Source organism: Psammomys obesus, unplaced genomic scaffold, assembly GCF_907164565.1.
Source record: "Psammomys obesus unplaced genomic scaffold, mPsaObe1.curated_primary_1811, whole genome shotgun sequence".
In the NCBI taxonomy this organism is placed as follows: domain Eukaryota; kingdom Metazoa; phylum Chordata; class Mammalia; order Rodentia; family Muridae; genus Psammomys; species Psammomys obesus.
Genome location: NW_026591598.1, coordinates 8,792,076 through 8,806,660, shown reverse-complemented (window position 1 = coordinate 8,806,660; position 14,585 = coordinate 8,792,076). Strand labels below are relative to the sequence as shown.

General features: G+C 49.6%; 1 protein-coding gene across 5 annotated transcripts in view; it reads right to left on the bottom strand.

The window, feature by feature from the left end:
- Positions 1 to 10,183: 10,183 nt before the first annotated feature.
- Positions 10,184 to 14,585, bottom strand: part of Col16a1 (collagen type XVI alpha 1 chain) — a 49,745-nt gene continuing 45,343 nt past the window's right edge. For all 5 annotated transcript variants that reach the window (XM_055611352.1, XM_055611356.1, XM_055611354.1 and 2 more), the window contains 6 exons: positions 13,686 to 13,730; positions 12,758 to 12,946; positions 12,347 to 12,413; positions 11,519 to 11,695; positions 11,282 to 11,359; positions 10,184 to 10,570 (listed from right to left, as the gene is read on the bottom strand). In XM_055611352.1, the coding sequence (XP_055467327.1) occupies positions 10,368 to 10,570; positions 11,282 to 11,359; positions 11,519 to 11,695; positions 12,347 to 12,413; positions 12,758 to 12,946; positions 13,686 to 13,730 (759 nt within the window). In that variant the 3' untranslated portion in view covers positions 10,184 to 10,367. The remainder of the gene's footprint in view (positions 10,571 to 11,281; positions 11,360 to 11,518; positions 11,696 to 12,346; positions 12,414 to 12,757; positions 12,947 to 13,685; positions 13,731 to 14,585) is intronic.

Here is a 14,585-nt window from a genome sequence, read left to right as displayed (position 1 = left end):
CGGTGGTGGGAGGCAGGGCTTCCTGCCCGCCAACGCCTCTCTCGTTGGGCTTGGGGGCGGGCCCACTTGTGACTGGCCGGTAAGGCTGTCAATCTTCCGGCCAACAAACGGAAGTGCTACTTAGGGCGATGGGCGGCTACCTAGCAGAGGGACTGGAGGAGCAAGAGGGGTCGGATAGGAGTGTCCGGAAGTGTTGGTGGCGGTAGTGGAACGCTTGTTTTATTTTTTTTGTGTGACCTGGAGCTGACCAGGTATCTGTTGGGTAGACCGGGTCGGTTGTTTCTGTGGTGGCCATATTAGAACCCGGCAGATCGGACACTTGTCAGTTACATCACGTTCTCTGATCATTTTATTTTGACACCCAGGCGGTTGCCATGGCAACTGGGAGCTGGAATGCAGGTGCCATATAGTACTTGGGTGCTAAACAGGTCTTTAGACAGTGGAGAAAGGTGAAGCCTCCAGAGTAGAAGGAAAATTAAGACGACCTGGTGTTTCTTTCTTCATAAATGAGGAAACTGAGGTCCAGAAAGGCAATGAGTTATTTGCCTAAATTCACAGTGAGTTCACAACAAAGTGCGGCCTAGGATTAGTGTTAGTGGATGGTTAGTGTTAGTGTTAGGTCTCAACAAGGAGCTCTTGTCCCCTTTGTAGGTCAAATTCCAGTTCCTAAGTAACCAACATCATGTACTTATCTCTTGGGGTTTAGGTTCTATACTTGTTTGCATGCTTATTTGATTAGTTAAAGTCCCATGTGGCCTGGCATGGTGGCACATGCCTTTAGTCTCAGCACTCAGCAGGCAGAAGCAAGCCTATCTACATAGAGAGTTCCAGGCCAGCCAAGGCTGCCTAGTGAGGCCCTGTCTCAAAAAACAACAAAAAAACCTCCCATGTGGACAAGAATTGTGTCCGGTTTGCTTGTAATTGTTTACCCCGTATCTACAGTGCCAACACTATACTTTTTAAATAAATGAAAAAGATTTATGAGCTGTCAACCAGCCAGGCCAGTTTACCATCTAGCCAGGCACTTTCCAAAACCCTGAGTGTTAATCATGTCCACAGGACAGCCCACACTGCACATTCCTCATCCACACCTGCAAAGGAAGACAAATATGCTCCCAGGCCCTTCATGATCTGGCCTAGCCTTACCCAGTCTGTGTCCCACTCTATTTCTGTGCTCAGTCTCCCTCTTCAACACTTGCTTTGGTGAGCAGATCTTGTTCCTTTCCTTTTGTAAAATCAGTTTCTAGCTATGTGATCTTGTGAGTGCTGTGTTACTTCTCTGAGTCATGGTTCTCTCCTGTCAGTTGAAACAATGTTAACTTGAAAATGAACTTATTAGAGCCTCTCAGACTCAGGCTTAGGGCCACACCACTCATAGAGAGACCGGTGGCCGTCTGGCACTCAGTCCTTCACAGCCACCCTCCATTTAACCTCCCTCATGGTTCCCAGCTCACTGGCCAGTCCCACAGTCTCACTTTGCACCTAGTCCTGCTGCTCTAGGTCTAGCCCAAATCAGAATTTTCTGATGATTTCCACAAAACTCATCCCTCCTGGCTCAGAAAATTGGCACACTCGCTCATGCCAAAGACCCAGGATCATTCTCACGTGTCTGTTTTCTCCACATACTCCCCAACCTCCACTTGCTCTTGTTCAAAAGTATATCCCATCAGTTTTTGCTCCACGTTACAACTATCACTCTGCTCCTGGAGCCCTCTGTCGTCTGGCCTCCCCACCAGTGTCTTCTTACACAGCTCCAATACTCCTTTCTCCACTGAGAAGCCAGAGAACCAGAGGAGACGCCTTAAAATGTGGCTTAGATATTGTCATTCTCCAGACTCCTCTGAGGGTTTCCCGTCGCCTTTAAACAATAAAATCTAAGGTCATCCTATGACTCTATGGTCCTACAGGACCTAGACCCTGCCTGTGACACCAGCCTCACTGATGCCATCGCTGTCATCCGTTCCCTCCAGCCATGCTGGCCTGGTCACCACCCCTCCCCAAAACAAACCAAGCTCATTCCGTCACAGGATCTTTGGATTCTCTCCTCTTTGTTTAGAGGGTTCTCCCCTTAACTTTCCACTTTTCTTTTCTTGTCATCCAGGTCGCAGTTGAAATACTACTTTGTGGATGAGTGGCATCCTTGATACCACATCTAAGATATCTTGTCTCTCAAGCACATGTCTGTCACTGTATCTCATTTTGTCATAGAATGTGCTATATTGAATTGTCCCCTTTTAGGATTTGCATGCACATCATAAGGTATACATGTGTATTGCAGGATTATCCTGTTCTTTTGTAAAGATGCATTTATAGTTACATGTACTTGTGTTGTATGAGACTATTAATATTTGCTATTGGTTTATCTTTTATTAAAGCTGTGGTTAATCCTAAACAGCTGTATACCCAAATCACCACACAGAGACTGGGATTTATTTAATTAACCTAGAACACAATGCTGGGCAATAGTTACTTCATCCAAAACCTCCAAGCCCTCATAGTTTCTTAATATTTAGATTTCCCACATTATACTTGCTTTAAGTGATATATTACGTCCAGTCCATCTCCCCACATCATTTCAAGATCTCTCTCCTGTCTCTGTTTCTCCCAGCTATCTCCCTTCTCCCTCCTCTGCCTCCCACCTTCTTGTCCTCTGGCTCCTCCCTCTCTTCCTGCTTCCTTTCCCTTGCTCAACATTGTGGCTAGTTGCTTTATTTTGGCATGTTTACAGAAAGTTGAGACAGGTGATGCTTAGAATAAATCTCACAATGCAGTGTCTGGATTGAAACCAGAGAGTGGGGGAGAGAAATCAGCATTTGAATGAACAAGGGTAAAGTGTATACATTCCAAAAGAACATTACACCAACATACTTGTATGTGTCTCTGTGTGGGTATGTGCATGTGAATGCAGGTACCTGTGGAGGCCAGAAGAGGGCATCAGATCCCCTGGAGATGGAGTTTCAGGCAGTTGTGAGCCAGCCTACCTAGGTGCTGGGATCTGAACCTGGGTCCTCTGGAAAGGTAGCAAATTCTCTTACCTGCGTAACTCCAATTGGAGTTTGTACTCACTGCCTAGAATAGAGCCTGTATGAATTTAGTAAGTATTAATGGTTGATATTATCATCACCATGCATTGAATGTTTACTTGCTATGAGATATTGTGGCCTGAATATTGTTCGATTACCAGCACAGTCTTTTAAGATAATTGTTATTACCTAGTTATAGAGGAGCAGAGGACTAGAGATGCTAAATGACATCTCTGATATAAAAAAAGATAAATGGCCAGCTGGAGCATGGGGGTGCACGCCTGCAATCTCAGTATGTGGGAGGCTGAGGCAGGAGGATCACTAGTTCAATGCTAGCCTGGGCTGCACAGCATCATGTCTTCCTCCACCCATTTTGGAGAGATGGCTCAACAGCATTTGTTCCTCTTGCAGAGGACTCAGTTAGGTTGCTCACTACCATCCATAACTTAGTTCCAGGGGGATCAGTTGCTTTCTTCTGACCTCTGAGGGCCTTATGCACACATGTAGCACACTTGCATAGGTGCCAGCAAAACAGTCATACACATAAAATAAATAAATCTAAAAAAATATTGATGGAGAAGCTGGGATTTCAGGCCAAGCTCAGACTATTTTAACAATGCAATGCTATTATTAATGTCATGTCAAGTTATAGGCCAGGAATCTGGCTTGGGTGTGAGGGACTCAAGAAACCATGCCAGGCCACTCATCCCAAAAGACAAAACAGAAAAAAAGGGGTTAACACAGGAAAGAAGTTGAATCTGTCCAGCCATCATGGCAAGGAACGGGAACCAGCATCGCCCATCCTGGCTTCATGGAGCTAACAAGAGCTCTGAGTTTATATAAGGAGCAAACAAAAGCTGGTGGCAGGAAAAATACCACCAACAGCTCCAGCCATGGTCTGGGTAATCGTTATCTCAGAGTGACGTAGAGAGAACCTTCTGGGTGGAGGCAAAGTTGCAGCTGTTTGAGGCACAGTTTAGACTGTAGCACACAGTGTTTACCAATCAGACCTGTAATTCCTGGAATCCAGCATAACTGCAAGAGAATATGACTCAGGATAAGTCAGGAAGACAAGGTGGAGTCAGATCAGTAATTGGTCCCTTCAGTCTTTTATTATTTTTTTTATTTTTATTAATACAGTTTATTCACTTTGTATCCCCCTGTACCTCCCTCCTTCCTCCCCTCCCAATCCCATCCTCCCTCTTCCCCACCTGTGTCCCTCTCCTAGTCCACTGATAAGGGAGGTCCTCCTCCCCTTCCCTCTGATCCAAGTCTATCAGGTCTCATCAGGAGTGGCTGCATTGTCTTTTTCTGTGGCCTGGTAAGGCTGCTCCCCCCTCAGGGGGAGATGATCAAAGAACAGGCCAATCAGTTCATGTCAGAGAAAGTCCCTGTCCTCATTACTATGGAACCCACTTGGATACTGAACTGCCATAGGCTACCTCTGTGCAGGGCTTCCAGGCCATCTCCATGAGTGGTCCTTGGCTGGAGTATCAGTCTCAGAAAAGACCCCTGTGCCCAGACTTTTTGGATCTGTTGCTGTCCTTGTGGAGGTCCTGTCCTCTCCAGGTCTTACTATCTCCCACTTCTTTCATAAGATTTCCTGCACTCTGTCCAAAGTTTGGCTATGAGTCTCAGCATCTGCCTCGATAAGACAATGATTAGCGATTTCCAGGCACTGCTCTTGTGCTCTGGAACAGGACACTGCAAGAGCAGTGGTTGTGCACACCTTTAATCCTAGCACTGGGAAGGCAGAGGCAGGCAGATCTCTGAGTTTTGGCCAGACTGCTCTACAGAGCTATTTCCAGGACAGCCAGAACTACACAAAGAAACCCATTCTCGAAAAACAAACAAATACTATTTTTTTTAAAAGGAGTCTCATCCGCCAGCATTTGGGAGGATGAGGTAAGAGGATGCTTTAGTCTTTTCTTCTTCCCCCCCCCCCCCCCCCCCCCCCCACCGAGGCTCATGTATCCCAAGCTGGCTTAGAGCTTGCTATGTCATCAAGACTGATGTTGACTTCCTGAGTCTCCTGCCTCCACTTTCCAGGTGCTGAGGTTATAGATGTTTAACACTGTTCCAGGAAGATCTCAAGTTTGAAGCCATCCTGGGAGACCTAGTGAGATTGCCTAAAAACAAACAAACAGACAAACAGCAGTTGGAAGTCTACTGGACAACTGGAAGACCACCCTAGTTCTTGGCTTAGACAGCCTCAAGTTAGGGACATTTTCTCTAGTGCACATTTCCAGACAAAGACTCAGAGATGAAGGGAGGTTGGGGAGTCTGGTGAAAGCAGAGCACAAGGGAAGGGTGGAGAACGTACAGGAAGGGGTCTGGCATGGAGTGGCTCTGGAAGAGAGGAGCGGGGTTCAGTTCCCAACACCCACACAGTAGCTCACCATTGTCTGTGACTCTAGTTTGACTGGATCCAGGGCCCTCTTACAGCCTCCGCAGGCACTGAATCCATGTGGTGCATAGGCATACAGGCAAAACACCCATATGAATAAAATAAAATATCAGACGAACTGGGAAAAGAACTGGTCTCTTCAAGCCCTTGTGTAAATGTGAGTGCCCCAGGATGAGATGAGCCTCAGATTCAAAGCATGTGTTCTGTCTCTTCTGGCCAATGGAGGAAGAAACAGCCACATTCTATTACAGTTGCTTGAATTTTGCAGTCAGTGAAAGACACCATTCACAGGTCTGTGCAGCCTAAAATTCAGGATGGGTGCTTGGGACAGGCAATAGCTAACTGCACCTGTGGCCGTGAGCTTCTCTTCCATTAGTCGGGTCCAGGAAGAGACAACTAATCCGATTTATTGTTATCAGTTTACTTTGTAGCTTTGTGGCCAATTTAAAGTTTAAGGTGCTCTTCTGGTGCAGTTTTAAGTATTACAAGCAGAAGATTACTGGCTGAAATTTCCTCCTTTGATGGTTTAAGCTGCCTCTTGGAGTATGTGCCTCTTCTCCCAATTCCCTAACTCCTGGACTCCTACAACAATTGGCATCTCTTGCAAATCTTGAAGATAGCTCAGTCACTCTTAACCTTGCTGTCTTTGGTCTTGAAAGGCGGAAGATTAGCAGTTTGACAGAACATTCCTTCAATGATTAACATGCCTACGCGCAGAGATGAGCAGGAATTTGACTCAAAGGTTTTTATTACATTTTATTCGTTTTGTGGTGCGCATGAGTTCACTCACGTGCGTGCCATTGTCATACATGTGTGGCGGTCAGAGGACACCTTTTTAATATCTGTTCTTTCCATTCATCATGTGGTGCTGGAAAGATCAGTTCAGGTCATTGGCCTTGGCAGCAGGTGTGTCTCCTTGTGGAGCCATCCCAGATCCAGACCCAAAGTTTGAAGGAGCAAAAGGAGGCATGTAAAATAAAGGTGAAGACACCAGGCTTTTATCCCACTTTTAGTCACCCAGCAGGCCCCGGTGAAGAGCTGATGCTGTCAGCAAATACAGCCTCTCAAGCAATAGTGTCTTCCAAAAGCTGTTGGTGGGACTGAACTGTGAAATCTTAAAAAGGAAGAGCTTCTAAGGTATGGGGGCTGAAGGTCAAGAATATTTACCCAGAAAGCACAGTGACACCTAGCCTGCAAAAGTGGGGTCATGTACATACCCTCGCTTGCTCCACAGGCACCTTAGTCTGAGTTCCTTAGATGTTAAGGATTCACCACCTATGGTAATCCTTTTGAGTGTGTGTGTGTGTGTGTGTGTGTGTGTGCGCGCGCGCGCGCGCGCATCTGTATGTCTGATCTAATGTGTGGAGGTCTTAGGATAACTTGAGGCAGCTCAGTTCCCTCGCTCCACCACGTGGGGCCCAGGGGTGGAATCAAGTCATCAACCATCGCTGCCAGCAACCACTGAGCCATCTCACCCACCTCATGAAAATTCTTCGCATTCTTTTATTCCAGTAAAAGGCCCAGGAGAACTCACAGTTGGAGGTCTGCATTATTGGGGGTGGGGATCAGAAGGGTACATCCAAGACTTCTCTCAAGCAGCCAGACACCAACCAAAGCCAGTGGGGGTGGCGGGTGGGCAGGTGTGTTTATTTTGGAGGGGCAGATGAAAGAGAGATCTTTCAAAGACTGAAAAACAACCAGCTCCTTTCCAAATCTTAGCCACCTGAGGCAGACAGAAGTGGGTGGGGTGTTCCTGTTATTGTTTCTGCTGGAAGGGGAGAGAAAGCTTGGCTTTCGGCCTTAGGGACGTGAGCGCTTTCAGGAGGTCATGGAAGGTATGTGCCTGACCATCAGAGGTGATGCAGAGCTTGGTAATGGAGGGCCTCGCCACTGGAAAATCCTTCCTCCCCTAGAGGAAGACACTCCCCCTCCCCCATGTCACCTGGCTAGGCCCCAAGCTCCCATGTGGCATTCTGGGAAGGAGCACCAACACCCACCTCATTATGGAAGTTTCTTTGATTCCAGCTAGATTTAGGTTTGAAGTTTGGATTCCTTTTGCATTTTGTGGACTGGAGGGAGGTTCAAGCATTTCAGTAGAACCCACTGTAAAGTGAGAGCAGCACATATAAGTGTCTGACCCCTGACCCCTTACATTATGACACCCTAGGAACAGTACGGCAGGAAAGAGCCGCTCTTGTGAGGGGCTAAATGACTTCACGTGAATCAAGAATGCGAATGAACTGTGTTGACGTGTGGTGGAAGGAAAATATTATGACAAAAGGGAAGATTTCAGCTCCCAAGGCATCCAACATGGCATTTCTTTTTTCTTTGCAGAATAAATATGCAATAGCCTTGAGCGTCTCACATTAAGGGCTCTCCAGACCATTCTTCACACTGCAATTGGCAAACTCCCCATTAGGCAAACTTTTGTTTAAAACTCACCAGTGGCTACCCACTGTGTGACCAGAACTCATGCTCAGCCCTGCAGCCCCACTGCCTGTGTCCCCCTCTCTCAACCTGCTGTGCTCAATCATCTCTGGACCTTGGCACATGCTGGTCCCTGTGCCTGGATCAACTCCTGTCTAGACAGTTAGGTCCCGCAGCGATGCCCCTCCCCCGCCACCTGGAACTGTCCCACCATTCCACTTTGTTGTAATCGCTTTAATGAACTGCCGTCTCTATTGTCATTGTGGGGGCTGGGTCCACTTCTGTTAAGTTTGTTTCAGGATCTCCAGAGCCTAGTACAGTTCCTGGCACAAAGCAGGAAGAGGTAATGGACTCCTTACGTTAGACTTTGTCTATCTGAATGATCCCTGTGTTGCCTTGAAAGTCTGGAGCAGACTGAGGAGTGGAGACAGAAGAATGGGGTAGGGATGTGGAAAGGCTGCCTGAGGAGCATGGACGGGACCCCTCCTCCTTTTCCCTGCAGCTTCCCCAGCTCCTGAGCTGATGAGCAGGATGCACAGATTTTTTTTCTGCTGACCACAGAAGAAGAGACTATAAAACCCAACTTCCCATCTGGCTTTTCATGGTCCAAGAAAATACAGCAATTTCAAACTCCAGGGAGGCAAGCACTCAAATCATGAAAGCTTCAACCTAGTCTGTCACAGGATCCCCCCAAAGAGCAGCACGAATTTGACTCGGGAAGAAAAATTCTGAAGGAAGTACCATTTCTAAGGATTGATTCCCCAGTGACCCTCAAAGGATGAGAGTTTGATGTCTCCTATGCCAGTCTCCTGCTCTGGCCCTCAGAGCCATCCTGCTCAGTTCAATGGCTGGTCCTTGCTTCTCTTTCTACTTGTGCCAAAAGGCACCTGGTCACAGTGCCCCATCACCAGTTTGCCTCACAAGCTGGGCTGAGTAGAAGCTGCCCTTCCAGTGGGAACACTTTAACATCTGTCCTCATCCACTGTCAAAAACCTGGCAGCTCCTTCGGGGCAATGTTGAGTATTTGCTCTTTAATGTTTTCTGTTAGAAACAGAGTTGACTGAGAATTGCTGGTGAGAGATGAAAAGAGAATCGACTCTCCTTCTGTATCTAAAAAGGAGGCGCTTGTCCAGCTTGAGAGCATAGTCTGGCCATGGGCACACCTCTGTCTCAGGCAGGAAAAAAAAATAGGGCAAAGGTTCTGAAGAGCCATCCATAGGCTGGTACCCAAGCAGAAAAGCGAATGTTCAAAAATGTGCCAGCTCTGGAGAGATGTGACAGCCAGCTTGAAGGCTTCAGGCAGTTTGGATAAACATCGAGACTTTGAGTACATTTCTGAGCCTGCTCTGTGATCCCTTTGAAGTTTATCCAACTTGAATAAACCCTCCAGAAAGCCAGGGCCAGTGAAATAAGCTTTCTTTGGAAGTCCCCCTGGATTTGCCCTGTTGCTTCCTCCCAGGGCAGCCAGCCCTTCAGGAACCGTGATCTGAGGAGCAGAGAAGAAAGACGCTGGAGACAGCTCGTTCCTATAATATTCAATTCATTGTCTTCTTCTTTTCTTCCTGTCCCTTTTACATATGGAAGGCACAGCAGATGGAGAGCCCCCAGTGGACTTGGTGGGTCACAAGCTCAGATCTAATCAAGGCTTGCCTGGGACCCCTTCTCAATGCTCTAACCCCAGCTATTTCTGAAGGCCCAGCCCGAGACGTACACCACACACCTCTGAGTAACAAAAGGCACTATTTGAAGTCTTAAAAAAAGTCTCTGCCTGAAGCTGGAAAGTTGGTGACAGAGCTCGGCGTGGGCACAGGCTGGAGGTTCCATCTCATTTCCCAGAGGACCACCCTCTGGTTGCCAAGGCAGGGGCGGAAGCTATCTTCCCGCCTGTCTGTGCGGGTTTTCTAGTCATGAAATTACTGGAGCACTGAGAAGTGCCTGCACGAGTGGCGCCGTGTCCAGGTGGATGACACCCCAGCTCTGGGTGCCACCCCCCCAGGTGCACGCTGGTTCAGCTTAGGGTCACTCAGAGGAGAATGGTGTACCCAATACTGCAAATACTGGGTTCATTTGGGAAGCAAATAGGGAGCAGCCTTTCTGAGCAGGACACTGGGGGGCTCCAAACCTGTTTTTGGTTCACTTCAGAGGCTGAGCTAGTTCCTCTTCACTAACAAGTCAAGTGTGCCCTGGGGGTGCCTGGAGAGGGAGCAGGGCACGTGAGCAGCCTGTGTGGAGTAGCACAACACAAACCTGCAGGCTGGCCAAGGCCTTGAGAGACACACCCTTTCAGAATCCTGGAACCAAATGATAGAGAAGATGCAGCTGCAGCACCAGGGGAACCCCATGGAAGTGGGGTTACAAATAGTTTTGTTTCTTTATTGTTAAAAAAAATATTAACAGCAGCAACAACAACAAACACAAGAATAGTACAAACATTCACAACCCATCCAAGTCCCGTACGCTTTGGCTGTTTATTCCTAATGGAGTCCTTCATCCCAGCACAGGTAGTGGTTTCAGCCAAAAGGCCCCTTCATGTTCTTCATGGGTGGATACTGCTGCTCCATTGGCATGGCCCCAAAGCAGTCTGAGGGGTTGCAGTGGCCAGCCTTCCCTGGCTGGCCCATGGGACCTGGGGGTCCGGGAATGCCAGGAATGCCTTGCTGGCCCATTGGCCCAGTTGCTCCCATCTTGCCATAACCTGGAGGTCCTTGAGGACCTAAAGAGAGAAGAGCCACAGAAGAGAAATCAGGAGACCCAGATGACGAGAAGAGACAATGGTTGCGACAAGTGACGCCTTCATTTCATGCATATTTGCCAGGATGAAGTGTGCTTTCGTGAGACCTGCCTGCTCCTCGCGTTGATGTCACAAGGACACCACACCTCTGGCCTAGTGTTCTTTGGGAACATCTGGGTACCAGGAAAAAGTCGAGAGTACTTAATTCATACATTCATCGTTGTATCCACAGAACTGTTCTGGGGAAATGGTACAGGCTCAGAAAGTCACGTGGGTAATATCCATGCAGTAAGCAAGCTGGGCCTCAGAGCTAGGCCATCAGGTGTTAGCCACTCTCAACTTTCTGACCATCTTGGAGAATGACTCTGAGGGATTAAGGGACCTCATCAACATCACAGGGCCAGAAGGATGCCAAACAGGCCTTGGATTTGGGGTTCAGGTCCCTATGCATGCAATCTCTACCACACGGTATCATGCAAGCCTGGCTTAGGACAGAGTGGAGACTCAGCCTCTCTCTCCACTCTTCCCTTTCAGCCCCAGCACATATCTTGAATTGGGAGCATTTCAGTAAGGAGTAATTAGGCCGGCATCGTTTGGGGTTATATTCGATTATGTTGTCATAAGGAAATGTGGGTGCTGGGGTGTGGGCTCTGCTGTTCTGAATTCATGGTCTCAAGGACTGGGTTCTCCTACCCGGGGGTCCGGGGAGACCATTTTCTCCTGCAATGCCAACACCAACGTCTCCCTTTTCACCTTTGGTACCAGGCAACCCTGAGACAAAAGAGATGAAGTTAAGTCCTGTCCTAAAACAGAAAAATGACAGCTGAGTGGATGACCGCACACACGCACCACAGCACACCACATCCACAACAATGAGCCTCAGAGAGGCGCATATGACCGGCACCCTGGAGAACCCACAAGGTCAGCTACCTCTCATTCCCGGCAAACCCTGGCGTCCTTCTCGACCAATCTGACCAGGGAGCCCAGGTGACCCTGGAGCACCTGGCCGGCCTGGAGCGCCATCCTTCCCAGGAGGCCCTGGCCGGCCTGGAGCCGCTGCCACCTCCATGGGAAACTGCATCCTGGAGGTGTAGTAAGCCATCCTCTCTGCAAGCAAAGACGAAGGCCAGGTCACTGGGTGGCCAGGCACTGGGAGTGGCCGCAGCTACAGCAGGCACGCCACCAGCACGGGCCGGCCAGCCTTTGGTGGGGTATCAGGATGGGGGGTACTGGCTGGTCTCCCGAAGGAGGTCTGGTACTATGGCCTCCGTGTGCCTGCCCATGCACATCTTTCAGAAGCACAGATCTGACCTTGGCATCTCTTTTCCCTAACCACCACCCCCTGCTTCACCACCAGCTTGGGAATATGGTCCAGACAGGTCTCCTTCCCAAGCGGGATGCTCAGCATCCATGCTCTGCCCAGGCCAGAGCACACAGACAGGAAAGAAGACTTCAGATACGCCACAGCAGCACCTTCTACCGGCTGCGCCCTCTCCTCAGAGCGCCCTCCACGTGGGCTCTTAGCCTCCTTTGCTCAAGTGGGGGATCAGGAGGGCAGAAGAGAAGCGATTTATCTCAGAGCAGAGCAGGTGACAAGGAAGGTCTGATGGATAGGTGAGCATATGCCCGTCACCCTGCTGTCTGTAAGTGGGAGGGGGAGGACCCTGAAGCTTTAAGGAAAAGGCAGGCAGGGCCGGGTGAAGAAGTGGCTGGGAAGGGCAAGCCTTGCCCACTGCCACCCAGCCGGCTGCCAATTACCATCAAACATTTTAATGATCTCTTGTCTGATGAACCTCTTGATGTCATCATAATTCACCATGTCTCCCTGAGGGAAGAAAAGAAACCTGGCCTCAATTACATGTCCAAACTTGGCACTTGCCCAGTGAATAGACTTGATTTCCAGAAATAAAGGATGGGGAGGAGGGCAAAGGCCCTGGGAGCCTCCCGAGGAGTCTTAATGGAAAGTGCTGCCCCCCTGAAATGATGCAACACATCTTGCGCTGAAGTGCGGTCTGTCGGGGGGACACACCTGTAGCTCCCCCTCCCCATGAAGAACTGGGGGCTGACCTGTCAAGCTCTTTCCTGCAGCCTGTCAGCAGGAGTTTCTAAAGTGACCATGACCCTGCCCCATGGGATGGTGCCCGTCTGTGTCTGCTGGCTTCCGCTCACCATGGAGCCTGGCAACCCAGGCAACCCAGGGCTCCCTGCAGGCCCTGGGGACCCAGGGTGGCCTCTCTCTCCTGCAGGACCTGGTGGCCCAACAGGTCCCATGGAACCGCTCTTGCCGGGACCCCCAGGCATGCCGGATCTTCCCTTCTCTCCTGCTTGGCCCTTCTGTCCTGCAGGTCCTGGGTCACCCTAGGAGGACAAGAAGTCACAGTACAGCATTACCAGCTGTTTCTAAGTCCATGTCATGATGTGTTAACAGCCTGCGTCTTCCACGGGTGCCCAGTGTCTTCCGCTGGGCTGTGGAGGACCTCCTCCTGCTTCACCACCTCCCAGGGCAATGCTTCCAGAAGGCAGTGCTTGCATCACTCTTAGCTGGGAAGTGCTCATGGCTCCCACATGCCCTTGGGAGGAAGGGCTCCTTCCCTGCCCAGTACCATTCACTGTCCTCAGCCTCATCTTGCCAGCTCTAGCTGCCTGTTGCCCTCTGGTTGAGGGTGTGTGCCGCCTGAACACCCTCCCCAGCCTCAGCACCCTAACGCGTACCCCTCTACTCTCGGCTGCTGGAGTACTCCTGCCCTTTACGAAGCCTTCCTTCCTGGCCTCCAGTTAGAGGCAGGAGCCCCTGCCGGGGTCCCACCGCACTGTCTTCTTTCTAACTCGCCGAACTCCAGTGTCAGTGTGACTAGGCACAGGGAACATCATTGTTCAGTGACTCCCGTTTTCCCCAGACCAACCAGAGGCCCTGGGGTGAGCCAGAGCAGGCAATGATTAAGGGATTCAAGAGACTCCCACTCCCTGCGCCATAGATGGGACAGTCCCAGGTGGGGTCACATCTCCTCTTCCCACCCATTGGCCACCATAGGCTTCCTGCGTGGCTACAGTCACAGCTTGGAGTTCTTCTTCCCAAACCCAGCCAGTGCCTGCTGACCTTTGGGCCTGGAGGTCCATACAGCCCCTGCTTTCCAGGAGGTCCCTATAAGAAAGCAGAAGTTCGGGGTCAAGTCTAGGCAGCTTCACCAGGGCTCCCCGGGGCGGGGAGGGGCCATGCGCAGTGGGAAAACCCTCCTCCCACCCACCCTAAGATCCTGGTTGTGTCCAGCTGGGCTGTGAGAGAAAGGATGACAGCTTCCCTGCTGAGCAGGGGGCTGACAGCTGGGAGGGACGATGCTATCCCCTGGGGCATGGCCTTGTTTGATAAGCGTTGGCCTGGTCCCTCACCAGAGATGAACAGATGTGACAAGAAGTCAGAATGGGAAGGCCAGTCTGAAATAGCAGAGGGCCTGGCAGGAGCTGGGCCCCAGGGAGCCTTTGTTTGGAGTTTGTTATCTTTATGATCTCTTTCTGACTTAGAAGCAGGGTCCCCTAATTCCATTAGGCCAACCAGAGATACCAGCTTCTTGCATGTAAATGGCACTTGGTAGCTGTAGGGACTGGTTCCGGGATCCCCAAGTGTGTCTCAAGCCCCATTTGTAAAATGGTGTGACACTTGGCTATAGCCTGTCTGCGTGCTCGCCAGCATCTCTAAATTACTTAACAATAGCTACCACTGGGTAAATGCTGCAAAGACTTGTCATACTGTACTGCTTAGGGAATAATGATTTAAAAAAAAAAAAAAAAAAAAAGTGAGCCAAGAGGGGCGGTGCGCACCTACGAGCTAGGGAGGCTGAAGTAGCAGGATCATAAGTTTGGGGCCAGTTTAAGCTATACAGTTCCAGGCCAGCCTGGGTACAAAGTCTCAAAATAAATTTTAAAAGCCTGTATATACTCAGTACACCTGCAATTTTTCCCTTAATATTTTCAACCAACCAGAGCTTTTTTGTTTGTTTGT